The sequence below is a fragment of the Bactrocera neohumeralis genome, chromosome 3 (assembly GCF_024586455.1).
Source record: "Bactrocera neohumeralis isolate Rockhampton chromosome 3, APGP_CSIRO_Bneo_wtdbg2-racon-allhic-juicebox.fasta_v2, whole genome shotgun sequence".
Classification (NCBI taxonomy): Eukaryota; Metazoa; Arthropoda; class Insecta; order Diptera; family Tephritidae; genus Bactrocera; species Bactrocera neohumeralis.
Window position 1 is genome coordinate 27,766,764 of NC_065920.1, and position 27,638 is coordinate 27,794,401.

The following is a 27,638-nucleotide window of genomic DNA, read 5'->3' on the forward strand; positions in this document are numbered from 1 at the left end:
GACATTTCGGACCACCGCTGTTTCTATGCCAAATCAATTTGTAGTTGTCTAAATAAGGTCCCGATATAAATGCGGCTACACTTGTAACAGTATGCCATGTTTCTGTCGTATGTTCAGAGCTCTATTTTCCGCAAGTATATTTGCTTAGTCACTGTGACCGATCGACCAAATAGGGGTTAATTGCCACCAATTTAGCGGCTAAGACTGCAATTCGAACAAATCACTTAAACAAATTGATAGTAGATACTAAATAAGCTAACAAATTTTGGACAGACTTTAATATGTGCGACAGTTAGGAATTTTGTTACTACAGATTTTACGCTCAAACTGAAGTGTTGAGTTGACGGATACAGTGAAAAATATAGGGCTCATCATCAACTTTTATGGAAGCCGAATATCGAAGATGGAAAAAAGGCAACGGAGCCATTGGGAAAAGGTGAGGTCTCTCACCAAAAGTGACCCTTTAGATCTTCGACACCATAGTTAAACCCTTTATGTTCTATGGAGTCTCTAGCAAAGACCCCACTTGCAAAAAAAACTTCGAAAGCGTTCAACGGGAGGCGCTCATTGGCATGTCTGATGAACTAAGGTTTTCTCCAACCATGGCACTTAACGCTATCTTGCACATAGCGCCCGTCGACATCGTCGGAAGGTGTATGGTTGCGAAAGGCCTTAGAAAATCTGGGTTTCTAAAAAACACTCTGAACACTCGGAATTCCTTACGAATCCTCGGCTTGGAAAACACGAATCCTTGACTTCATACTGGATCACTTGAATCACGGAGTCGCTAAACCGAACTCTGTCAGTTTCTCTTATTCATATAGCGGCGAGGGAGCTGTGGGTGAGAAGAACCTGTTGGAGGAGAGCGGCAGTGAGCTTCTTTACGGAAGGTCTAAGCTCGGGGAAAGGTTGGTGGAGAAGTTAACTGTCAAGAGCTCTCTATCAGCTTCAGCTTAAGACTTTCTGATTATTTTCGAAGCCACGATTAGCCATTAAGCAGTACATCTTTTAGAAGTGCAGCCTCATATAGAGAAGTGACCATCCACTCAGATAGTAGGACGACGATACTAGCGTTCAAATTATTTACAGTGTGGTCAATAAGTGCCTAACCTCGCTATTAATAGCATCGACTCCCTTTGGAATGGGTGCCAGGCCACAGTGGAATTGCAGAAAATTGTAAAGCTGATGAGCTAGCGAGGAAAAGCACCCTAGAACCGCTATCAAAAGAATGGGAGCGGGTCGGTGCTCCCGTATCCTCTTGTGTTCTACTACTAGATAGTTGGGCTTCGCGGGAGCTTGACCAGCGCTACGTCACCATCGCTACATGCGTTGGCGCATTTGCCCTATTGGCGTCCGTGCTGTAAGGCTGATACCAGACCTCGTCTGCAGAATTGTTCTCCCCAATAAGCTGCTCATTTCCTGAAACTACCGATATTGGATTACTATAGCTTATAGCTGTCATACAATCAGATCGTTCAGATCGAATAAAGTCAATATAACTGCCATACAAACTGATCGATCAAAATTTCAAATTTATTTGTAAAGGGTATTCTATCTTCGGTGCAACGGAAGACAGACTTCATAATTAGTTCGGTTATAAGAACTTCAAATTCTAATATAAGACAACTAACCTTAAACAGAGAGTGAAAAACAATTTTGGTTTGTTTACAATTTTGAAGAATGCGGTTGATTTCTACGAGTTCACATTTGATATGGACATACGCCTATAAATTTGGCTGTCCATCAAGTGGTTTCCTTACATATATCCAACCTCATTGCTAAATCGAAATCCAAATAAACTTTATTGGAAAAACTACAGAAGACGCCGACATTGTTAATGCGTGTCACGTACGCGTGCGCAGTTTGTTCGGTGGGTTCGGCCGTTGTAATCGTTTGTAAACAGTATTTGCCATTATTATTAAGAAGTGAGAGTTTATTTTGATTTTTTGTAAGCTATAATTAATGTACAGCAAAGAATCTTCACAAAGTAAGGCATACTATATATATAAAATGTAGTAGTATAAGTAGTATAGTATATAGTGCTTTATTTTTCATCCGATTTCGCTTACTCACCTTCTTGTACAAGTTTCTTACACACGGGTCGTGCGTTGACCGCCTTGAAACCCGACGAATACGAGCAATTCACGTAACTCCAATAACGTTGTTGGTCGGAAATGAATTCCGGATCGAATGGATCATCGCAGAATCCACCATTGGATACATCTGTTGAGCAGCGCCAACATTTTAACAAAGCGTTGACTGAAATTGAAAATATTGAAAATTACTACTAAATCATACTTTGAATCAAACATAGGTAGGGACGATTTTAACAGTGAAAAACGAGTTTTCACGACTTCCATTGATTTTTAAACATTAATTATATTATTCCATAAATTTTTAACTTAACCGGTTCCTGATTATATACTATTGAAAATAGATCTGAGATTGACTTTATATGGGGAATTTGGCGATATTAGCACTATCTTTCTGGGTATAAACTTCAGTTTATGGTCTACAAAGACGTCGCTAATTTTAGCAGCGCTACCCGTCAGAAAGTCCAAGGAGACCTGGCGCGTACATTCGAAGACTTTGTAGCCCCAAAGAGTCGAAAACTAGACGTCATTCTACACCCATCTCTCCTGAATGTGTTTGGCAAGGAGTTTCGTCTATAATAAACACCTGAAGCCTGTTCCTGATCACTTCACTAAAGTGTCTTGCTGTGCTGCTTAGCTCGGCGCCCTTTGGGAGCAACGTTATTTGGCGGGTTTCCCGGGAAGCAATCGGAACCTACTGCTTCCTTTTTGGAAACTTTTGTATTTCTCTACTTTTGTGTTTGACACTTAACTCTTCTACGTCAACTGAGGTACCACCTATCTTCCCGAGTACAAAGACTGCCTTTTGTCATCGGCATTTACTCAATTGATGTACAGATTTTTTTTCTCTTCTAGCGTTGTATCTCTTCTTTGGCTGCGAGTGTACTCGGGTATTCTTGGTTGTTTTGGAGGTGTACGGTTTCAAAATTAGGTTTTTGGTATTTTGGTTGATACACTCTGTTGTTTTCTGTTGCCACTACTGGCGTACTTTGGCTGGTACATCCGATAGTACCCTTTATTGTCTCCTATCTAGAGACGAGTATGTTTTCTTCATGGCGTTCCATTATATGGATCCGATAGTTATGTTTGTCGTTGTACCGGTAGTCAAAGCGGTAGACGTCGCTGTATTATTTGGTTTTATTGACGTTCATGATTGATCCCACGAGTCAGCTAGAAAGAGTTGGTCACTCGTCCGTAAAACCAGTATGCGTAGATAAGGCAAGGCAGGGAACCGTTCCAGATCAGCTACTCGATTACAGTCCGCTCACCATACAGCCATAAGCACGGGTAACTCGACACCTTGGCTTAGGGTGGCGTTGGTGTGGATATCTTCACAAATTCTATAATAGGAGATAGACGTAAAACCGAAGGTTTATGCAAGTATATCCCTCTTATTATTACTTAAGCCCATTCGCCACGGCAAGGCGACAAACGTAATAGACGAGGAATGGATAGACCTTATATATTCATATATATGGGCTTCTAAAACGAAACATGGGACAAGCTGCTTTAATTTGTTTTGAAGGGAATCTCCAAAATCCAGAATCTTGAACCCTTTTTTAACGAACTATTTCAGAAACAGCTTCGCATGTCGAGGACAGGCACTTATTGCCAGTGGCATTTTCTACTGGAATTACTGGCATAGATTTCAGCTTGAAAAATGCTTGGAAACCCGCTCATGGAAACTAGCAGGCCGAATTCCAACTGTCGATTTCGAGCCGTCACTATACTATTGCATTGTGCTTCTACGAAGGTACCTCCTCGCGGCTGAAACCCTCCTATTTAGTTTTTCAGCCCAATGCGACTTTGAATTCCTTTTTTAAGTCAATTCTCTCTAGGTGTGTCATCCTCATATACCTCTTTGGTGGCATCTCCCCAACGATATGTAGTGAAGTGAGGTTCAGAATCAGTTCAGTTTTCGAAATGAATATACTTAATCTGTATTACAATTCAATTCAAATCTTATTTAGCTGTCTGTTGTCTGCTCTAAAAAACACTTTACATATGCGTTTTTAAAAAGGGCGGGTAAAATGCATCACATTTAATTATCGACTCATTAAAACAGCGCTTTGAATTATATTAATTTATGCCTCCCAGCACCCGGAACTGCATTTGTTTTGAAAGCTCACTTACATACAAAAGCTATGTCGTGCGTAAAATTTTGATACGATAAGATATTGCTCATCAATTAATGCATATTTATGAAGAATTGACTGCGAATATCTCAACATTATGCAAATGAGATATTTATTCACAAAAAGGCGTTTTCGTCTAAGAACTGCATATTTATATTGTATAGTATATTTACAATTATTGAACACAACCTAACATTTACAAATACACTGCGGCTTACGCCCTTAAAACAGGTTGAATCCGTTTCGATCGAAAAAATTGCGTTGATGTCATTGAAATGACACCGAAAAGAATTTTTTGTATGTATTTTTTTACTTACTCATCAACTCAATAAAATAGATGGTGATGGCGCTAATTTTGAAATCATTGAAACCGCAAAATCAAAAATATTCGTCGAAATCTATCCAATGGATCATTTCTAAACACTTATGTAACGAATTGCTGAGGATACTTCACAAATGTTACACCACTGATCTCCTCAATCAAGGGCAAAACTAAATGAAAAAAAAACATGAAAAAGCATCCAGCATTTGAAGAGTTGGTTAATATCGGTTCATTTATAGATTTTTCCCGATTTTAAGTTTACTGTTAAAAAAAAAAATGGCGAAAAAATTCAGCACAAAACTCTGGAACAGCCAGTAAATATTTCATATGAGATTTCTGCAAAAGTGCCCATAATTGGAGACCAATTGAGGCGAAAATAATGTTTCATACAAGTTAGCTTATGAAGCAACAAATCGAGCGAGCTCAGGAACAGTCGGAAACAAATAGAGAAATATATCTGACAATAAAAACGCACAAAGAAACGTAAACCTCCCGCAGAAACTTTTTCTCGAAAATTCATAGCACCGATTCATCAGATGTTGTCATCGTCTATGCCTCTGCACCAACTAGCATTACGGAAATGATGAGTGACTTGTAGAATTTGGTCTTTGTTCGTCGAAATAAAACCCTCACTACTCAATTGTCAACTCAGTCCGCAGTAGGACCTGTTGACAAGATTCAAAAGTAGACAAAATTATCTACAACGTGAAAATTATGACTGTCAACAGCGAATTGGGAGCTAAGTCGCGTGTGTGACGACTCTTTGTTTGATGACAGGAGATATTTCGTTTTGTCCTCGTTCACAACCAGACCCATTTGCTTTGCTTCGTTATCCATTCTGGAGAATGCAGAACCAACGGCGTGGTTGCTGAGGCCAATGATCATAATATCATCGGTGTATGCCAGCAGCTGTACACCCTTGTAGAAGATTACGTCTTCTCTATTCAGATCTGCAGCTCGAATTTTTTTTCTCCAGAAGTTGCACGATCAGTTTACATAATCGTATTAGTTTTGTGGGGATACCAAATTCAGACATAGCAGCTATATGTATATACTATCAATCCATTGTCCCCGCTGATTTGCGGTTTTTCAGACGGGTAATAGATAAACCGTTTTACTTTTTGGTTAAGTAGGTTATGGACGGTATGCATTAAAATCTTTAGTCGGAAATATTTTCCTTATAGTGTAAGTTTACGATACGGAATGAGTGAATGAACTCAATAAAGAGTCTTATTCTATCAGTGGAGCCTTAACTATATTATGTGATTTTAATGTTGAAAGAGTTTTGAGAATACACTACAGATTGATCAGCTATTTAAAAGCCGTAATAAAAATGAACATTTTATTTAAGGATACTATAGAAAATACATATAAAAAACAAGTGTGTATACCCACATTAGTATTGCAGTCTCTTGCCGGTTAAGAAACAAAGTGAGTAATTAATTGGAATGCGAAGCTGGTCAGCGAGTGTCTAACGAAACTGGCATAAATTTAATTTTAAAAGGGCGTATTCAACTCTTAAATGTGGCTCATTACTTCGCCACTAATTATTTTAATTGTCGGTGGGACACAGTGGCGACAGTTACTTTTCATTTCCGTGGAAGCAGGTTAAGAATGAACGCGAAGCCAAACACGCGTTGAAGTAATTAGAACGAAAGTAAAACTTCCTTTACTCGTGCGATTTAGAGGGCTATAAAAGAGTTCTAATTAAAGCGAAGTTAAAAAGGAAATTAAATTAACGAAGTAGTTGGAGATTTTAGACATAAAAAAGTAGTAAAAGCAAACGGGAAATGCATGTGAAAATGAAAATGGTTTGACAGAGGTGTTTCAAGAAATGTCACATAAACAAAAAGAGGTTTATAGGATAAGGTATTTTTATGCTATCGCAAAAGAGTTTAATATGTAGCTTTTTTCAATTAACTGTTGCTCGTAAGAATGTGAAGACTCAAAATGCTAAGGATGAAGAAATAAATATATTTCTACTTATACATTCCCTGATATTGTAAGTAAAAAGTTTTCTGGCGCCTTTTTCGCTGCCCACTTACCTGCGAGGAAGTTGTGGGTGCATAGAACCCATTGGAAGAGTGGGGCAGTGAATTTCTTTACGGATGAGTCAGAGCTTAGGGAAGGGCTAGTGGAGGGCTATATTGTCAGAAGAAGTGATTATCCAAGCTGATAGTCAGCTGGCTATACTAAACTTGAGTTCACTAAGGGTGCATTCAAAACTGGTTAAAGAATGCCTAACCTCGTTATCAATGGTATGGAGTCACTTTGTTTTGAGACAAGTTTGGGTGCCAGATCACAGCGGAATCGCAGGTAACTTTAAAGCTGACAAGCAGGCAAGTAAAGGAAGTCTAGAACCGCTATCAGCAGAATGCATTGTATAGAATAGTACGGGTCGGTGCTCCTCTCTCCTCGCGTGTTTTACTACTGCATAGCTGGGCTTCGAAGGAGCTTGATTACCACGGGTTCATGTGCTGTCACAAGATGCTTATATCCCAAATCTATCGTTGCTCTTTGTGCTCAGTAAGGCTAACCTCTCTCTTGTGGTTGTGGTTCAAACAGACCATTGCCTTATTAGCGGTCATGCTGTAAGCTTGAGAATCTTACCGGAGGCTAGCTACAGAAGCTGTTTGGAGGAAGTTGAAGTGATAGTATCTCAACATTCTCTTCTTGATTGACCAGCGCTTACTTGAACAAAGCGTAAACAAAATTGTATTTTATTTAATTTAAGATCGGACAAAGCAGTTCTAGTTTTATGACTTCAGAAAGAACTGCATATATTAGTGCGAGCGCAATCCGTGGATAAACCATCATTTTTGCGATAAAAGTTATGTTTAATAATTGTTATTTAAAAATATAATCTGTATTCCTAATGTGACTGTAACTGACCGTTATTATTAGAACTTTAATTATACTCTTTCATATTTTTCTCACACAATTTTATTAGTGCAGTATGCCGCCGAATAAGAGAATGCAAGTAAACTAAACATTTTTACATACACATGCAACCATGCACTTGCCGTTATCCTTATAATATACATTTTATACATTTCTTTGGGAATTATACATGGAAAAGATTCATGCATACATACATATGTAGAGGTGCTCTTAAATGAACTGTATTTGTACTTGCTTGCAACAGGCGTCGAGTTTACACAACACACAATTTTATCACCAGCGAGTATCGGGTGGCTACACAACTGTTTGCCTAGTAATAATTCATATGCAATACATACATACAAGGGTATATATATAAATTTATATATTTTTGAGATTACATACATACTCATAGTATGGGGATATTTTAGCTTCGCATAAACGTCATAAAGCGCAAGAAAATGATTTAGTCGTTCGCTTAAATTTAAATTAATGAGCGCTACGGGAATTAGAGATTGGCTACTGAGATTACGCCGCAAACTTTATAGCTCGTAGTGACATAGTGCGTTGGGATTTTTAATGGATAAAAATATCGAACAAAGAATTTGTCTCAAATTTTGTATTTCTAACCAAATTTCATGTGCGAAATCGTTGGGAATGTTGGAAAAGACTTACGGTGATTCACTTTTATCAAAAACACAAGCCTACGAGTGGTACAAAGCCTTCAAAGACGGTGGAGAGATCGTTGAAGACATGCCTCGTTTTGGACCATCTTCGATGTCTTCAACTGATCAAAATATTAAAAAAAAGTGAAGAATATGGCGCTTGAAAAGCGACAGGCAAGAATTAGAGATATGGCAAGAGAGCTCAACAGCTCTCGCGAGTGCGTTCGATTGCTTTTGGTGCACATTGTATGAAACGCGTTCTTGCTCGACTCGTCCAGATACAGCTTGAGTTTTTTTTTCAAAAACAGCACCATAAACTGGCCTCTTTGAACATGCTTGATCGCATGAATTCCGATCACACATTCATGGAGAGCATCATATTTATCGATGAGACATGGGTTTATGAGTTTGACATGTGAATAAGTCAACAATAATCAGAATGGAGGGAAAAATGAGCCTAAACCAAAAAAAAAAACACCGTCCAAAGCCGCTCAAAAATCAAGGTGATGCTTATTGTTTTCCAAATTCGTGGTATGGTGTATCATGAATTTGCTCCGGAGGGACAGACGGCCAATAAGGAGTTCTATTTCGCCGTATTGAGGCGAGTGGCCGGAATTGAGGAAGAATAATTCATGGATTTTACATGATCACCATCGCAGCGAGCGAGATTGGGTCCGAATTTAGAGTCAAAATTGCAATGAGTACCATTGATTTGACTCCCTGTGCTTTCTTTCTGTTCTCCAAACTGAAATTGCCGCTCCGTGGAACCCGTTTTCAGTCGATCGAAGAGATAAAATAAAATTCACAAAGGAGCTGAAGGCCATGCCAAAAAGTGCTCATGAAAAGGGTTTCCAAGACTGGAAAAATCGTTGGTATTAGTGTATTAAATCTAGTGGGGATTACTATTAAATATTTTTCGTTTTATTTACAATTTCCGGGTTTTCTCCAGATAAATTATAACTACTTTGTAACTAGTATTAATTGCACATTCAACTTGTCAGTAATATATTTAAAATGTAAAAGGGTATAACCCTGAACAGCGTCGATTGCAACGATGTTTGTACCATGCAAAAGGAAACGTCGGGGACTTTGTAAAATATGTACATATATGTTCAGCATGAAGAGCTGATTCGTCCGTCCCTCTGTATATATGCGAACTAGCCTCTCATTTTGTGAGCTATCTAAATGAAATCTGCTTTGTCGCAACCGCCGATATTGAACTACTGAACTGGATGGTTCAATTTTTAATTTCAGAAAATTATTAGCTGAGGACCTGAGCTTCAGACCCTTTGAGCATTTCTTGATAATATACTGATTCGACGACGTAACTAGGCGATTTTGGTAACCAATTCCAACCAACTTGTATGAATATAATGGTTTTCAGATATTTCCGCTTTTATCGAAAAATTCTAGTTGGAGACTACTATTTTTCCTCACATAACGGTATTTATTTGAAAGGTATTATCTTTACATCTATTAGAATAGAATATCTATTAGGCATCGTAAAATCATAAATTGTTACACTTGTTTAAAGAAATTGTTTACGTTAACAATTCTCAACGATTTCGGTTCGTTGTAACTTACAACTTTATGAGACTATATGAAGTCCCCATACAAACACTATAAACTCATAATAAGTCTAAACTATCTTATCGTTTATTCTAAATTTCCGAGTTCATAAACCAGATAACTGTCAATATATTTTGATACTGCTAAGCTAGTAACTAATTTGACAGTTTTGCCTGCCAGTTGAAATATTTGACAGGTCTGTAAGACAACTATTACAGCGCTTATAAAAATGTCAGTGCTAAAGAGTTGAGCTTCAATAAAACTGTCCACGCTGTAAAGCAACAAAAAATACGGTAAAAATAAGAGAGATCTGTGAACCGCAGAGTTCGATATTTCTATTTTGTTTATAAAATAGGCAGACTTGCATGCTGAACCTAACTCAACGCTCGCATTTACATACTGGCTCAAAGCGAGCAGCCGCTTTAACACACTAGAGCTGGCTTAACAGGTTGTTGTGCTTGTTTTCGTAGCCGAAACGGTGACAACAACACCACAAACTGATATACATATATATATATATGTATATATATATTATCGAGTCGAGTTTTGTTTACAGAGGAACAGGTGGCAGGCAAGTAGACTCTTTCAGTCTCAGATCAATTAGTGAGACACTTTGTTCGGCCGCGGCGCGTGCTGTGTGCTGACTGATAACCACCTGTGTTATACATACATTGACTTGGTGCATACATATATCTTATCAGCATGTGGATACACTTCCTCGCGGCCAGGGAACTGGAGCTGAAAGCACGGAATTGGATATGGATTGAATGTACTTATCGGAAGAACGATTTTGCTAAGGGCGCTTTGGAGCCCAAAAGGATTTATTCGAAACGCCACAATCCACCACGATTTGTTTGGCTAAACTCTAAGCATGCCGTTACTGTCACTCGTCAAATGGCGCGCACAACTTTCGCTCGATTGAAACGTTACGCAGTCGTAGAGGTAGACGTTAGCAAGAGAGAAGAAACTTAAGAGCAGAGGCTGGTCTTTATCAAACAAAAATTATATTAGTGAGAGCGGTAAACAAATTTTTCATATATTTTATTAGTTGATAATTTGTAGTGATTTCATGTTTGGTGTAATGAATTGTTCGTGTGTACTTCAAATGAAATAAATTGTTGTATGGCAGCTAACGGATGTTTTTTAGATTAGTGGTTTTCAATGAGGCTGTACTTTTGTCGAATTTGGTCTTTTTGACAGCTGTTACTTGATTTATATTCACTTTGGTTTGCCATTTCTTAATAAATAGACTTACTCCTGAACAACGTTTACAAATTTATTACGAAAATAATGGTTTGGTTTGTTCAATATTCAGTCGACATAATCGCCCAGTAACTCGCGCAACGATGGATCGGTTTCGCACCTGGTTTACTCTAGTTGATAAGGCGTATCCTCAGAGCCCCCTTAATACTAGGCACCGAAGACGATATCGCTGCTGTGAAACAGAGTATCGATAAAGACCTGATTGGGTGCATCCGCCAACGCTGTGTCCATCCACTTTATGTAAGAGTTTGCGGAAGGGTATTGGTTTGCGGGCTTACAGAAATCAACTCGTGCAAGAATTGAAATGAAACGACCATCAAGCGCGTCGCACATTCGGTAAATGGCCACAAAACGAAATGACCACCGATCCCGATTTCCACTTGCGTTTGTAACCCATGATATGAACCGAAGTAACGTATTTCTGGTAAGCGTTATCTATGAGGTTAGGATATATTAGGATGAGTTAGCTCGTAGAGTTGACCTAAATTGATAAACTTCTTGAAGTAGATTAACCGATCCTCTTAGAGCGAAGAAACTAATTGAGCTTACGACAAATTTCTTCAGGCGGTTATATCAATCGCAGCCACTTCACTAAGTTCACCGAAAATATATCTACCGAGATCAGTCTGGCCGAAGAAGAAAGAACCAAGATGATTCCAACTCGCCTTCCTCCATAGTAAATATCTGTGGACCTCCGATGGTCCACTCCGGCACTTCAAGTGCAGTGCCCGTGGACCTCCAGTGGTCCACACCGGGTAGAACGTGTTAATCGCACCGCGTGTGAACTTAATGGACAGAGTTCAGTCAGAACACCTATATGCACAATTCACATCAAACCTGTCTAGCAAAGTTGTTTTTGCAGTATTTCATTCCTTTGACTTTTCTTGACATACTGACGAAAATCAATATCAATTAATTAAAAGCGGTATTGAAGTTTCTCTCTCGACGAACAAAGACCAAACTCTATAAGTCACCCATTATTCCGGTCCTGCTCTGTGGTGCAGAGTCATGGACGATGAAAACAGCTAATCTGAAAGGTTCTGCGGAAGTTTTATGGTCCTTTACGCTTTGCGCAACGGCGAATATCGCATTGGATGGAATGATGAGCTGTACGAGTTATACATTAACATAGTTCAGTGAATTAAGAGACAACGCTAGATAGGTTATGTCGTTCGTATGCATGAAATCACTGCAGCTCTGAAAGTATTCGACACAGTACCCGCCGAGGGAAGTAGAGAAAGAGAAAGACGACCACTTCGTTGAAGAGATCAGGTGGAAAAGGACCTGGCTTCGCTTGGAATCTCGAATTGGTGCGAAATTGCGAAAAAAAGAAACGATTGGCGCGCCGTTGTTAACTCGCCAGTAAAGAAGAAGGTCAGGCCAGTAAAGAAGAAGAAGAAAAAGGTATTGAAATGCGAAAAATTACTTCGATCAACTTTTAGTTGTTTATAGTCTATGGTTTTATAAATATCAAAGTTATCATAATCGGTTGTAATTTTTCTTAAAGGAATCATGTAGGCGAGTAGTTTAAGCAACTTCAATATTTTCATTGCTGAAACATCCTCAAGCGATATGATTCTACTAATATGGCAGCTAACTCTATTCGACTAATACACACTTCTGAGAACCGATTACCTTTTCACTGAAGTATATATTTTAAACTCCGGCAATGCCCTGCTATCGACAGCAATCACTATTGATTACTACATATGTATATGTTAAATTATATATTAAAGTTGTGGGCGAAAGTCCAGTGAACTCCGCTATTATCTCTTTCGTACCTACACACATATGGTCAAATGGTTATAGTATAAAGCATAACGTACCATTAAGGGGGGCTTATGTATGCAAATATCTAAATTGCAAAAGCAACTAAGTTTTGTGAAAAATGTGTGCAACATGTGCAATTGCATTAGTTATAACTGTATCTAGCCACTTAGATACATACATATGTACGTACGCTTTGCATTTATGAGAAATAACGAAAGACAACGAACAAATTGCGGCAAACCTTGCAAGCAAGTGCAAAATTTCCCGCACTAAAAGAAGAACCATGGCTCGCCACGATAAGTACTCGTATTTAAGTGGCATATATGTTTATGTGTACTTGTTTGTATGGGTGATGTGTGTACGAACTAAAGAAATTATGGTAATTTCTAAATTGTCGTAAAACGTTTTTTTCAAAAAAAATAAAGAAAATGCGCAAAAATGTTAATTACAAAGCAAAATGGCCGCCTTTTGTAAAAATAATTATTGGCGAATTCGAAAATTTCTTTTAAACTGTCAATTGCGTGGGTTTAAAGTGAACTAATTCGGGCAGTAAATGCGCTGATTGGTTCGGTACATTTACACATACACACATTTATGTATTAGGGTGATTCAAAAAACAATTTTTTTTTTGGTTTGGTACTCGGAAAAATAGGTTCCTAGACACCTCTAAGAAAGCCTCTCTAAAAACCTATGAGTTTCATCATTCATAATGATTTTTTTCATTGAGTTATAAAACTCATAAGAAATAAAAAATTTTCCCAAAAATAATCAAACTTCAACTGTTAATATCTTTTAAACGGTTGGGTTTACGAAAAAATCATACAGACCTTTTTTGTAGAGCATTCAATTTCCTACAAAATCTAAAGAACAAGATATTTTTTTAAGTAGTTGGAAGCGAGATATAAATTTTTCTATCTGATAATAAGAAAAAAATAGAAAACTGTATGTAGGAGGACCTTCCCGTTACAATTAAGAACTCATGCTTGGAGAGGCTTTCTTAGAGGTGTCTAGGAACCTATTTTTCCGAGTACCAAACGAAAAAAAAATTTTTTTGAATCACCCTAATATGTATATACCTACATACAAGTATGTGACTATTACTTTGGATTTTGCTATTTTTATACCTTCGCAATATGTTCCTATAGAGTATAAAAGTTTTGTTTCGCTTAGCGGTTATTTTTTTTTGGCCTGAAACTAATTTAGATATAGAGTTACACTAGTATATACATAAATGATCAGAGTGACGAGACGAGTTGGAATCCGAGTGACTGCCAGTTTGTCCTTCTTTCCAACTGTCTGCCTGTCAGTTTGTAATAATTGAAATTTATGAAATTTTTGTCGGAACAAATATCTTTGAGATCTTCTTCGACAGTATAAAAATGGTTGAACTCGGATTATAACCACGCCCACTCTACATTCAACTGTAGACTTAATGCCATATTCGGTCAATGTAAGGTATCTTGATGAAACTCAAAGCACATTTTCCTCCGCTACAATTGGGTAAAATCAGTTCAATATTTTCTCTAACCCCCCTATTCTTATACAAATATTTTCGAAAATCCAGTTGACTTTATACCTTATTGGTCAATCTGTGAGTTATCTTACTAATCTAATGAAATGCCGTAATATCAAAATAGGCATTAATGAAACTGAGAAATTATCTTTGTTAAGAAATGATGTGTCAAAATTTATTAAAATCGGTTAATACTACCCATAGCCTCCATATACCTAATAGAAAAATTTCAAAGCTCCGGTTTGCTTTAAACCGTATACATATCAGTCAATCTGCAGAGGTATCTTGGGAAAATTAAGTGAACATGAGACACTGAATATACTATGAATACTCCTCCGTTAATTTAATGCCGAAAGTATGTGAAATCTATCACAAAATCACCCTTAACTAACATAATATTTAACGGGGTTTTCACTAAGAGCGCTACAAAGCCTTTTTTAAATGGAACAAAAAGGGCTTGGGATATCAATGAAATTCTTTATTCCTGTGTACATCAATATGTATGGAACTTGATTGGAGAATCCAGACCCAGAACCCAATTTTTGACTATTTTCAAGCATAAATCGGCCGACTGCTGCAATTTCACTTTCGATATTCGTACGAAGTTCATCAATCGTCGCTGGCTTGTTGGCATAGACCATCGACTTGACGTAGCCCCACAAGACATAGTCTAACGGAGTCAAATCGCTCGATCGAGGCGGCCAATTGACTGGGCCATTTCGTGAGATAACACGTTCAGCAAACTTGGTTTTCAATAAATCGTGTGACATTCGCTATGTGACTTGTGGCGCTGTCCTGTTGGAACCACATATTGTCCAAATCCATATCATCCAATTCGGGTCAAAAATATTCGGTTATCATTGAGCGGTAGTGATTCCAATTCACAGTAACGTGCCGGTTTTGATTATCACGGAAGAAGTGCGGCCCAATGACGCCAACCGAATACAATGGTGACTCATGGAGTACGTGTGAATTGCTGCCTGGCCATTCAGCCAGAAATGAGCCTCATCGCTGAAGATGATTTTTCGATGAAAATCCAGATTATTTTCAAGTTGTTGCTCAGCCCAATTCACGAACATACGACGATTCTGGTGGTCAGTCGGCTTCAGTTCTTGCGTCAATTTCATCTTGTAAAGATGTAGGCCAAGATCTTGATGCTCAACGCTTGAGAACGTTGTGTGAGAGAATGAGTTGGGTCCTCCTCAATTGATGCGGCAGCGGCAGCAATATGCTCGATACTGCGGGCACTTCTTTGTCTCACTGGCACGGGAACATTTTGTACTGTGCCAGTGGAATCAAATTATTCCACTAGACGCTCAATTGTTGATCTGAAAGTGAGATTATGGCGCCCTTATATTGGACGTGAGGCTTTAAAAGTTGATGCCACTGACTCAGAATTTGGAAAGTAAATTTTGATAATTTCGACTCGTTGTTGGATCGTACATCCTTCCATGATGAAATGGCAAAACCTACTGAAGAGAAATGTTAAAAGAGCTGGAAAAAATATGGCTTCGTTTGCTGTCCCTATTGGTCTACTTTTGTACCGTCCCTATTGAAAAACCCGTTAGGAAGATTCGTTTGTTATTTTAGCAGACTTTAAACGAAATATATTGATCAATGCGTGAGTTATTTTGTCAAAAGTTAATGAAATCAGTCCAGATCATTCCCTAGCTCCAATATACATACGCATTATAGTGGCTTCCATACTTTTTGATTTCCCAACTGAGTTTAAAGCGTATATATCGATCAATATGTAAGATATTTTACTGTATACTAATAATAGTATGATCTAGCGCTGAATACGAATGAAAATGTAGGCCCTGGTCTAAACCAGATATCCCTAAATGTAATGATAATACTTTAGCTGAAGTTTTCCTCCTATAACCCATAAATTAAATTAGCTCGTTTACATATATTAAGCTCCATATTTCCCGCCTTTGACCTTTGCACATTTCGAAAGTATAAAATACTCGGTTACAGGCGAACTTAGCCCTTCCTTAGATGGTCGCTTTATATTCGTAACTCTAGGTTTATCATTCGCCCATCTTGCCACACATCAATTTTAGCATTCTCATGCAAATTAAGGCAATCTTCCGCATGCAATAAGTAGGTATGTATGCACAAATGACAAATATACATACGTGTATGTATGTGATTACTTCCACCCACTCATCTGCACCATAAAGATTCGCACGATATTTCAACTTTTAAATCCAGATTTTTCGCATGTTATTCGGTGGCTCATTTAAATGAGGCACGCAGCGGCCAGTCACATACCAGAGTAATGACATTCGAGCCACGAAATATGCGCTAATTATATGTGTGCACTTTAATTATTAATTTCAAGATTTATACTCTGAATATGGTATATGTAAGTAACACCCTGAAGAAAATGTCGCAGACCCTATAAACTAAATATATAAATGATCAGCGTGACGAGCTGAGCCGATTTAGTCATATGTATTCCTGCCTTTCCGACGGTATATGTATACCTTGGTTTTCGAGATATCGATCTGAAAATTTGAACTCGAAATTTTCTCAACAAGGCACTACACTATAGCTTATAGCTGCCATACAAACACACCGATCAAATTCTGAATAAACATTTTTTTATAACCTTTCGTCCTCTAAGATACACACCTGTAGGGTATGATAGCTTCGATCAAGCCAAAGTAAACGTTTTTTTCTTGTTTTAATTAAGTTTCTGACTGTGGAAATTATATCATTTCTACAGAACGCCGTGACAATTTCATTTTTCAATTAATATGTAACATGTAATTAAATTTTTAATTTTTTCGAAAACAATGGGCGGAAATGCCTTTATCATCGCCGTGTGAGTGTGTGCTAATTGCTTGTCATTGGCTGGTTGAAACAGTTTGCCAGTCGCAAATGCATGTAATCTCTGGAGAATGCTACTGGGACCTATAATTTTCCACTTCAAAGTCAAATAGCAAAATATTTAGATTTCGTGACAAGCACGAATGTCTTATTTAAACGCCAGTGGCACGACATAAAGTGAAGAAAATACATATTAAATAATAATAGATAAACTAATTAGAAGGTTAAAAGTGAAGATTAGCTTTGGTTTTTGGCTCAAAATGCTTTGCTTTAATGTGTTCATATTTTTGTTATATAAATTGGCTATGGAAAATGTTGTTTTAGCAATGCGAATTCTCTTTCAAGTGCTTGCAATAATACAGAAATCTCAATAATCCAGGTCCGAAACCCAGCGCACAACCCTGTGGAGGGGATGTTTCGCCTTCTCACTTTAGCTCACCTTCAAACGGATGTTCTTAGGCTACCCAGAGAATACTTGGTCAAGGCGGAAGTCTTGAATTGCTTGAGCCATATATAAAAAAAATCGTGTCTGGCCACTGCCAAGTGAATGGCGCTCAGAGAACTTTATTCACTTGCGTGAACTTCTACACATGACTCCATCCTCCAAAGCAAGTTTATTTCCTAGAAAGACCAAAGTAACAAAAATTCTCGCGACTTCAATTAATACACATTATTTATTGATTAGTTGTAGATCAAAATTTTCAAAATTGTCACGACTGTCAAATTTTTTGAAAGACTGCGGTTGAAAAAAAGCAATTACTAGGACAGTCTGCTTAACACCCAGATAATAAGGTTTGAGACCACAAAAGGTTGTCAATTTCGTAGGTGTAGACTACGGTCTTACCTACTGGGCAAAAATCCAACAGACTGTGGAAAAGGCGTCTAAATAACTTTCCCACTTTACAAGCTGATGGTCAACATCGGAGGACCGACATGAGAAGCTTCTAATGTCGATCACACTGAATGTCTTGCTCCACGGGCGGACTAATTAATGAAAAATAATCATCATAAAATCCTATAAAAAGCGTAGCGGACAGCCGCTCTGAAGGTAGTATATGCACGGGTTTCAAACCAAATTGTAGCGGTAGTAAGCGTAAGCACACCTATAGACCTATTAGCATTTGAAAGGAAGAAAATGTGGACGCTGAGGGAACAAGAAACAAACGTAACCACCACAAAAAAGGAAATAAGGAACAATGTCTTGGAACGATGGAAAACTCGTTGCGAGCAACGATGTCATGGTAGATGTATGGCGCGGTTAAGCAAGAACATAAAAGAGTGGTCTATCAGGAAACATAGCGAGGTGGGTTATTACACAGAGGCTATACGCCTCCTAAGAAAAAACACAGAAACTTCACATTTTGTGGGGAATGCTTATTATCATTGGAAAAAATATTCTTTGGCATTAATTTTTTGAAGATTATCTCTTTTAAATGTCGGCTGCAGCTAGGTTTCAGATGATCCATCCGTTGAGTTAAATTTTCGATGACTCGTTCGACCATTTCAACTGGTAACTGGCGAATGACACGCGTGATGTTTTGTTCCAAAGCCAGAATCGAAGCGGGTTTATTCGACTAGACTTTATACTTTACATATCCCTACAGAAAAAAGCTCATGAATGTTTTTAGGTTGCACTTCATCCCAAATGCGGCAATTTTGATTGTTTACATACCCATTGAGCCAGAAATGGGTTTCATCTCTGAACAAAATTTTGCTCGAAAACCTCGGATCTTCTTCGGACTTTTCAAAAAAGTGCCTCCCTTTGGATCAACCGGTAAAAATAAATATCCTTAAGACGTTCGCATATGTACGTAACCATATATTTCATTAAACAGACGACAAAAAATTTTCAAACTCCCCATTTAATTCCAAATAAAACTTCATTTATGCTTAAGGGCAAATCAGCGGAATGAGGTCAATACTAGTATTCGTACGTGATTTGCGCCTAACGTCGCGTTTTAGCTGCTATTGTGTGAAGAAGACGTTAACTTCTTGTTTGCGTTTTCAATTTTCCATTTGTGTGTTTCACTTAAGGCCTGTCGTTTGTTGTTGGCTCGTCAAGGCCCAAATCTTTGTAGTCTTGCTAGTAGTGTTGTTGTGAGCACATGTTGGCTTACATACGTTTTTTACTGTTGCCTCATGACTTTCCGCCTCATCCCCAAATTCTGCGCAGCACGCAATGGCACTCTCGAGCAACTATCCATGAGTATTATGACACATGGTTAGACACTATTTGCAGCGACTGTTGGCAAATGTGGTGTCGGTTGGAATAATAGCTGCCTAGAACGTTTTACACAATTTAATGTAATCCTAGAAAACATTGAAAGACCATTATATGAAGCTTGCCTGCCGCTTGGCGATTTCTCGAGTGATTCATTTATGTTGGTCACCGCATTCGCTCCACAATGCCATGCGCTATAGAGGCCTTGGTAGGCATAGATTTTTTTGCTCATTGCTTTTATTTTTATCCAGCTTATAAATCAGGTCAAATATGTGGTGGTGAGTGAGATAATGTAGTTATTCAGGTTACTCAATTTCAATTAGTAAGGATTTAAAATAAATTGTTTTTTTATTATTACATCCTGAAGCGTCTATTAAGTTTGCCACAAAGTGCCGATTTAAACCCTCAATTTTGAGGTTTCTATCTTAAATTTTATGCACGATCTTTTATCCTATAGAAGTTGCTCATTTGTCAGTTTTGCTGATATCGGGCTACTACTACTTCAGAGTATAGCTGCCAAACAAGCTGAATGATCAAAATCGAGTTGTAGCTGGCCCTTCAGTTTTTGAGATATCAATCTGCAATTTTGCTCACCTCCTTTTCTCACCAAAAAGTGCTCACTTGTCGAAACTGTCCGATACCGGATTACTACAGCATTTAGCTGCTATACAAACTGAATGATCGGAATCAAGGCCTTGTATGGAATGCATTTTTCTTCTTCAAGAAATTTGGCGTGGCTTATCTAGTAAGGCGTCGGTGCATTCTCCGAAGAAATTATTCGTTGCCATACAATTTCATTTAATAGAATATGAAAAGGCCTTTATTTTATACTGAGTAAGTTCTGCCTGCTGGCCTACGCAGATGACATCGATATCATTGGCCATAACAACCGTGCCGTTAGTTCTGCTTTCTTCAGGTTGGACAAAGAAGCAAAGCAAATGGGTCTGGCAGTAAACGAGGGCAAGACGAAATATCTCCTGTCATCATGAAACATACAGCCATACCTTCAAAGTCGTCAAAAGTTTCGTCTATCTTGAATCAGTATTAAAATCACCAACAACGTCAGCCTCGAAATCCAACGCAAGATAACTCTTGTCAACCGGTGAGCCATCGGACTGAGTAGGCAATTGAGAAGTGAAGTCTCTCGACGAGCAAAGACCAAGCTCTAAAAGTCACTCATCATCCTGGTCCTATATGGTGCAGAGGCTTAGACGATGACAGCATCTGATGGGTCGAGGTTACGAATTTTTAAGGGAAAGGTACTGCGGAATATTTGTGGCAACGCATAAGCAACGGGGAATACCGCAGTCGATGGAACGATCATCGAGTTAAGAGACAGCGGCTGCACTGGCTAGATCATGTAGTCCGAATGGGTAAAAACACTCCAGCTCTGAGAGTATTCGACGAAGCTCACGCGAGGGTAATCAGAGGAAGAGGAAGACCTCCACTCCGTTGGGAAGACCAGGTGGAGAACTACCTGGCTACCTTAAGAATCTCCAATTCCGAAATAGCGAAAAGGAAGTACGGTGTGTACGCCAAAAAAGAAGAATACGTTTTAGTTGGCCTTTATAGTGACAGGTGCCAATATTCATTTGCAAAAAGATCTTTGTAGTTGTAACTATTATTGTTAGGTTAGATCGCTGACACTTAAACTGTAGCAATCGTCAAAGTGCCCTAAACCTATCAGTAATGTACTTAGATGCTCTATTTTTATTTCCGAAGTTTGACCTGGATGTCTAAGAGTTTGAGATCCGAGGGATTTCAGCCTTGATCTGGCCTTGGCAGAACATTCGAGGAGATAATGTTGAGATGATTCAATCTCATGTTCTTTCAAACAGCTGATCTCGCAGGAATGCCAGCTGGACAGTTAGCTCCAGTTAGACCCTCTACAACCATGGAAAGATAGACTTAGCTCAGAGCGAAGAGTTGGTTAGACCTACTATTTACCCTGGATCAGAAAGACTGCAGAGCTTCTAGTAGTTAACCAACGCTTGCTGAGTTTACTAAGTAGAGTTAGGAAAAACTCTCAGAGATGTTTCACTCGATCGCTTCAATTGGATATATGACATCTGTGACCAGGGGCAGGATTTGTCCGCAAACTCACTTTTTTAAGATTGTTCTCAATATAAATAAAAGTCCTTCACAAAAATGAGAGGTTTACATAAAGTCGCTTTTCGCAAAAACTAAGAGGTCATTACTCTTTCATTAGCAAATTATATTTCATGTGAGAAAATAACACTCTAAAAATGTACTATTGTATTGTCTACTATATTCAGCTTAACATATAACATACAGACTGACAAAACTGGTTAGTCACAGAAGGAATCTTTCTGACTTTTAAATTATAAAAGTTGTTTCTAAAGTTTCAAGATGGGAGCATGCAAACATTTAGTTGCTCTTTTGACACAGTGCCAACTGATACCGTACAATGGAAGCGGAAATAGTTCACTGAACTCGTACGAATGCAACAGCGAAAGGAAAGCCGGTCATAGAGGGGCCATAGAGTTAAGAATTTATTGGAAACATAACGCGGCGCAACTCGTACAAACGCAATTAACGGACTTTTATGTGTAAAAGCGGCGGGCGCCAAGCCGAAAGGCCCAATAAGGGTGGGTTAGGTCCGGCGCAAACGCGAAATAGTTATCGACACACATTAGAACGCATGTATAAAAGTTTTAACTGCCGAAAAATGTGAAAAATTAGTTAAAAGAAGGCATTGCTAGGTATATATTTCTATGTGAGTCCTATTTTGCAGCACTAACCTACTTTAGGAAATTCTAAATTCGAAAATACAAGCATAATACCGTGAACAAATTTTTCGTAATAACTTGACCACCGGTCGTCACTGTTGGTTGAACTAGACCATAATTCATTGCGCGCATAATGTTACCATGGGTATAAAACCGACAAATAAAATGCAAAACGAAATGCAACCCTTCTATATGCCGCTTGTACATGCTGGTTATGAGGGTGAGCGGGAGAAGAGGTCAAGCAACGCTTAGTGCGGGTGGCAAGTAATTGAAGAAGTGAAATGCACTGATTAGTAGCATACGTACCCTAGTGTAGGGGGTGTTGCAAGGCAGGAGAATGGGAAGGAAGCGAGTCACAAAGCAAAAACACAAATAAAATCGGCACATATGTATGTATATATTATTGTTGTTTGAGAAGTTGTGTGCGCTCAAATGTAAGACACTGAAATGAAGTACGTAAAATATGTAAAATTCAGCCAGTGACAAGTTGAAACCACAAATATATTTGTAGAATATATTGTATATTAGTTGAACGAACCCGTCGCTCAATTTTATGTTTGGCCATTAAACACAGCTTTCTGGACGCTAAAAATGCATTTGACTTTAAACTACGTCAAGAGAGAGAGAGAGAGAGAGATTTCGAAGAAGTGTGGTTAGGTTGGGTTAAGTTAGGTTATGAAGTCGATCTGACCAGGGATCTCTCTTGGACAGTTTAGCACGCCGGTCCATTGTTCTCTTATAAAAATTGAACATAAAGACCCTCATGAATTGACGAAGCTCTTTGAGCCGAACACAAATTTTTTGAAACGTTTTATGACAGTTTCGGCTATGCCTTTTGGTTCACCAGAGGCAAGACTGCAGATATATCTCTACCACAGACTTGCAGAGGCTGGACTATTGAGGAGAAAGTGCCGGTTGTCACAACACACTCCTTCTTACTGGTTAGCTTAGGTTGGGTTAATCTGTTAGACCAAGGAGCCACGCATAGACCAGTCTTGGTACTTTGCGATACCAGATGGAGTTTAGTTACTAGGTCCATGAGTAGTAGTCATCGTTTAGGATGCCTGCGCTTGACGCGAATTTCAACACACTCTATGACCTCACTATCGATACCTCATCCAGTATATCATAACCACAGATGCTTACAGCGTAGTCTTGCCAACAAGTGCACAAGAGATGCTCCATCGTTTTCCTGGTGCCTTGCTCTAGGCATTTTCAGCAGTATTCTCTATCTGTCAGCCACATTCTGCAGAGCCATAAAACTTTGTCAACTATCATCCAATAAAATCTTTAGCCTAACCGAAGGAATGCCTGACGATTATGGCAAGATGAACTTTGCTAAGGGTAAGCAGTTCAGCAGATCTCCTATGTGGTACTTAGTACATAGCCTTGGCTTACACAAACGACTTTGATTTATTTAAGAGCGCTGAATTAAGATCCATAGAACCAGCCTTTACTCACCTGCAGTGCTGCCTAATGCCAACGCCAAGAGTAGCGACAGGAAATATGCTGAAGTGGACATGCTTGCTGTTCTGTTTCTATGTAGACTTGTGTTGTTGTAAATTTTTAAAATATATAATTTTTTTTTTATTTTAATTAAAAGTGAAAAGCAAGTACTTTTTAACTAGTTACACTTAGCGCTGCTAACTAAAAAATATATATATTGATGCTCACACACGAGGATGAAAACACTCTTTTTTTTTGAAATTTTAAAACATTACAAATTTGCACAATGCAATTTTTTAATAATTAGCACTCGTTTGCTAATATGAAGCTCACTTGTCTTGTGTTATTTTCGGCACTGCACGAAGTGCATGAATATCTATAATAATATATATAACACTTTCGCAAAAATGTGCACATGAATTATTTGTGAGCGGAAATATTTCGATATTTGCTTTTATTGTGATTTTTAGCCGATTTCCAAGAGAATTTTTACTTGAGTATTTTTGCGTTGGAATTTTCGAAGTCGCGCGCTTCTCGCAGGTGGCCACTAAACACTACCGGACGACGACAATGTTGCTGACTGACTGTTGCTCGACTGCTGGCTGAATGCGTTGTTGGCTGCCGCAAGTCGTCGTGCTACGGCGGACGTCGTCGCCTAAAGCGATTGCAAAGCTCGTATAAACGTATGTGTGTGTGTGTTCGCCTTTGTTCGTTGCAATCGAACTGAAAACTATTGCACAGTGTAGGTGTGTGCGTGTGTGAGAACTTTTCATACCGACAGCCGAATGGGAAGTGGTAGCCGGCACACATACAAACACAAGCCCCTAAGTACTGGATAACTAACCGCAGCGGTAAGTAGCACCTGTAAGCGCAGTAGCTCCAGGACCAAGTGTGTTGCCTTGTTAAGGGTTGTGACTCGATCGCTTGTTGTTGTTGCTGACTGTTGTGCTAGAAATTAAAGTCAAAAATGAGATTAGCGGCACGCATGGGTCAAGCTCAATGCATTCTTCCGCGCCAAACTCGACAGCATTTAATCTTTTGTTGCTACGTGCTGTCATTGCTCTGTAAGCTGCTCACTGCAGGGAAGGGGAATCAGGGCAAAATTTTCATCACCACAAAATATTCGCGTGCGTGATGATGCGTGCGAAATTGCTCTAAAATAATTAATTTCTTACAGCTTTGCAAAAATTCCGCCACACATTTAGAGTGATGACTGCATTACCCGAGGAAGTTGTTTAAATTATGCTCAGCACCCTTTTGGTGTGAGCGCTAATCTCGTGATATATTGTCATGTGACTGAGGTGTAAGCACTTCACCCTTAAAATAAGTTTTTTTAATAAGTTTAAGATTCTAAAGCTCATGAGAAATTTATTTAAATAAAATTTCATAACGGTCACAGCGTTCTTCGAAGTTTTCGAACCTTCTTTTATCACTCTTTATTGCCGCCAAGTTTCTTTTCAGTTAACATTCTCTTCTTGTCACAGAAATCCATCCGGAGCTCAACGAGATTATCTTCAAGTCTCAAATCTCTAGCAGCGTCTTTGGTTGCTGCCAAATTAGGAGATTCAGAGAATATTCTTTGGAATGCAACTAGACAAAAGAAAAAGCCGATATCCAGATGCCAACCAATAATGAACAAAGAAAAAGTCGCAGAGTTTGTCACGCCCCTTCGCTCCTAACAAGCTTTGTGACGGTCTCCACATTGCAGAAGTTAGCAAATTTTGAGGATGGCAAATAAAGGATCATCGGGTTATGACAGAATTAAGACATTGGCCTTTAAAACGCTCCCAGGAAACGTAATGAGTAATTCTTCTTCGCACTGGAAATGTGCTGCGATAATTTTCATTCCGAAACCTGGTAAACCTCAGCATCTGGTCAATTCATATCTACCGATGGAACTTGATTGACATTATTCATGCTGTTAATACTGGTTCCAAGATAAACGAAATTATCTACGACTTCGAAATTATGACTGTCAACAGTGACGTGGGAGCCTAGTCGCGAAATCGACGAAGAGGTGGTGTATGTCGATCCTCTTTTCACGGGTCTTTTCCAAGATTTGGCGCATTTTTAATATCTGGTCAGTTTTTGATTTTCCAGGTCTAAAGCCACACTGATAAGGTCCAATCAGTTTGTTGACTGTGGGCTTTAATCTTTTACACAATACGCTCGATAGAACCTTATAAACGATGTTAATATAAAAGCTTATCCCATGGTGGTTGGCATCAGCCGATTCCTCTGGGAGTTTCCAAGAGTATGCTTTTAAAACGTGGATTTGGCAGATGCACCTTTCCAATCATTGGGCATCGGATGACTTTCGTCTAACCATATTCTGTCAAAGAAGCTGATGGATGCTTCTTTAATCATGTTCTTCGCCGCTGATAGTAAGGGATGAATAGCTCGCCCAATGGCAATCTCATCGAGTCGTTGATATTCAAACTTCGTCATTGTCGGGCAATGGAACGCCTGCTCCATCGTCATCGAATGGGGAATCGGGTTCGCCATCTCCTTGCGTTATGCTTTCACTGCCCTTCAAAAGGCTGGAGAAGTGTTTCCTGCACAATTTTAGTATTCTCTGGGCATCAGCCACTAGATCACCTCTGGGAGTTCTACAAGAGTATGCTCCGGTCTTAAAACGCCTCAGTCCTTGTCCCGTCCATCGCATTTCTTGGACGGCAGTGATGTCAGCCTTTACTTTAACGCAATTCATTACGCTCAGTCCTATCGAATGACCGTTGGTTGGATACGTGAGTAAAACATGTGGTTCCAACGTTGTCTTGAAATATAAAAACTTACGCCATTCAAATATTAGATCACGAATCAATGGCCAACTGCAGCGTAATTCACGTCTCTTTTGAAACTTCGGCCAGTGGTTACCTTTCATGAAAATTATACAAACTTTCAATCTGCCTAAACTATAGAGGGAGGATGGCACAGGAGAACGCGACACGACAGTGGAACTTACAACATCTTTACAGACGGATCAAGTATGGCTAATGCAGTGGGAGCCGAAATCTAATGATCGCAGCTGGATCCAAGCGAACCGTCATCTACCTAGTATGACCTGGGACTCTCCATCCATCTCTTAAGCTGTTTCAGAAGATTGTACATATTATTTTTGTCATTCCTTGTCGTAAAAATTGTATATGTTCCGTATATCCGTATTGATAATAACAGCACTACTCAACAATCTGAAAGAAACAGTTGCGACTGATGTGCTAAGCGGTCTGTGGAGTACTTAAGGTGTCCCGATTACGAGTTTGAGTTCAACAATTTTCCAACACATACAGGCGTTTTTGTCATTTCAGTATATGGTGCTGGTTTGAGCCCTACTCCCCTTGACAACAACACAAAAAATCATACGTGTTATGAAATTTTGACTATCATTTTCGGTTGTAGCAACCCAAAATTAGCAAGAAGCAGCCTCTAACATTACAGTCGCGAAATGACTGTAAACTAGTTTAGGCCATTACAAAACTCTTTATATCGTCATATTTTATAGCTGAATTCTACATTAATAATTCATGGTTATTGTTCTTGAATGATGCACACTTCCTACAAACATCCGCAACTCTTATGGATCTATTGGTCTTGTGGTTGATAATGGCGGGGGAACTTATACGAATAGACTGCTTGTAAATATGTTTCTACATATGTACATACATACAATTTTCATAAAAACAAGTATAAACATTTGATAGAGACTCAGCTGCCTCGTCATTGTCATTGTCAGCAGACATTTTCCGACATCATTGTTTGTAATATTCAGGGACATATCGGCTTGAACACGCATGCTGGTCTACATACGAGTATACCATACATGTATTTTTGTATGCAACTCCGAGTACCGACAATCTTACTTGTTCATTTTAGTAACGTTTTCAAAATGCGTCGATTTTTATACTCTTGCAACATGATGCTACAGAGTAAGTTAGTTTTGTTCACCCAATGTTTTTTTGTATCACCTAAATCGAGTTAGATAAAAGGTTATATCTATATAAATGATGAGACGAGTTAAAATCTGTCCATTACTTGAGTAATGGAACTTGATACACTTGTTCCCTGGTAAACAAGTGAGGACGAGATGGGCTTAATCGGACGACTGCCGCGACCAGGAAAACGTAATTAAACGACTAATCTTTAAGGAGTCACAACTAAGCACTAAATTAAGAT

The 27,638-nt window shown here is 38.8% G+C and overlaps 1 protein-coding gene across 1 annotated transcript in view; it reads right to left on the reverse strand.

Moving 5' to 3' along the window:
- The window catches only part of LOC126753315 (uncharacterized), a 37,880-nt gene extending 13,809 nt beyond the window's left edge, over positions 1–24,071 (reverse strand). The window contains exons 1-2 of the mRNA XM_050464667.1: positions 23,481–24,071; positions 2,074–2,259 (exon numbers count right to left, since the gene is read on the reverse strand). Coding sequence (XP_050320624.1) covers positions 2,074–2,259; positions 23,481–23,541 — 247 coding nt within the window. The 5' untranslated portion in view covers positions 23,542–24,071. The remainder of the gene's footprint in view (positions 1–2,073; positions 2,260–23,480) is intronic.
- Between the last annotated feature and the right edge of the window lie 3,567 nt (positions 24,072–27,638).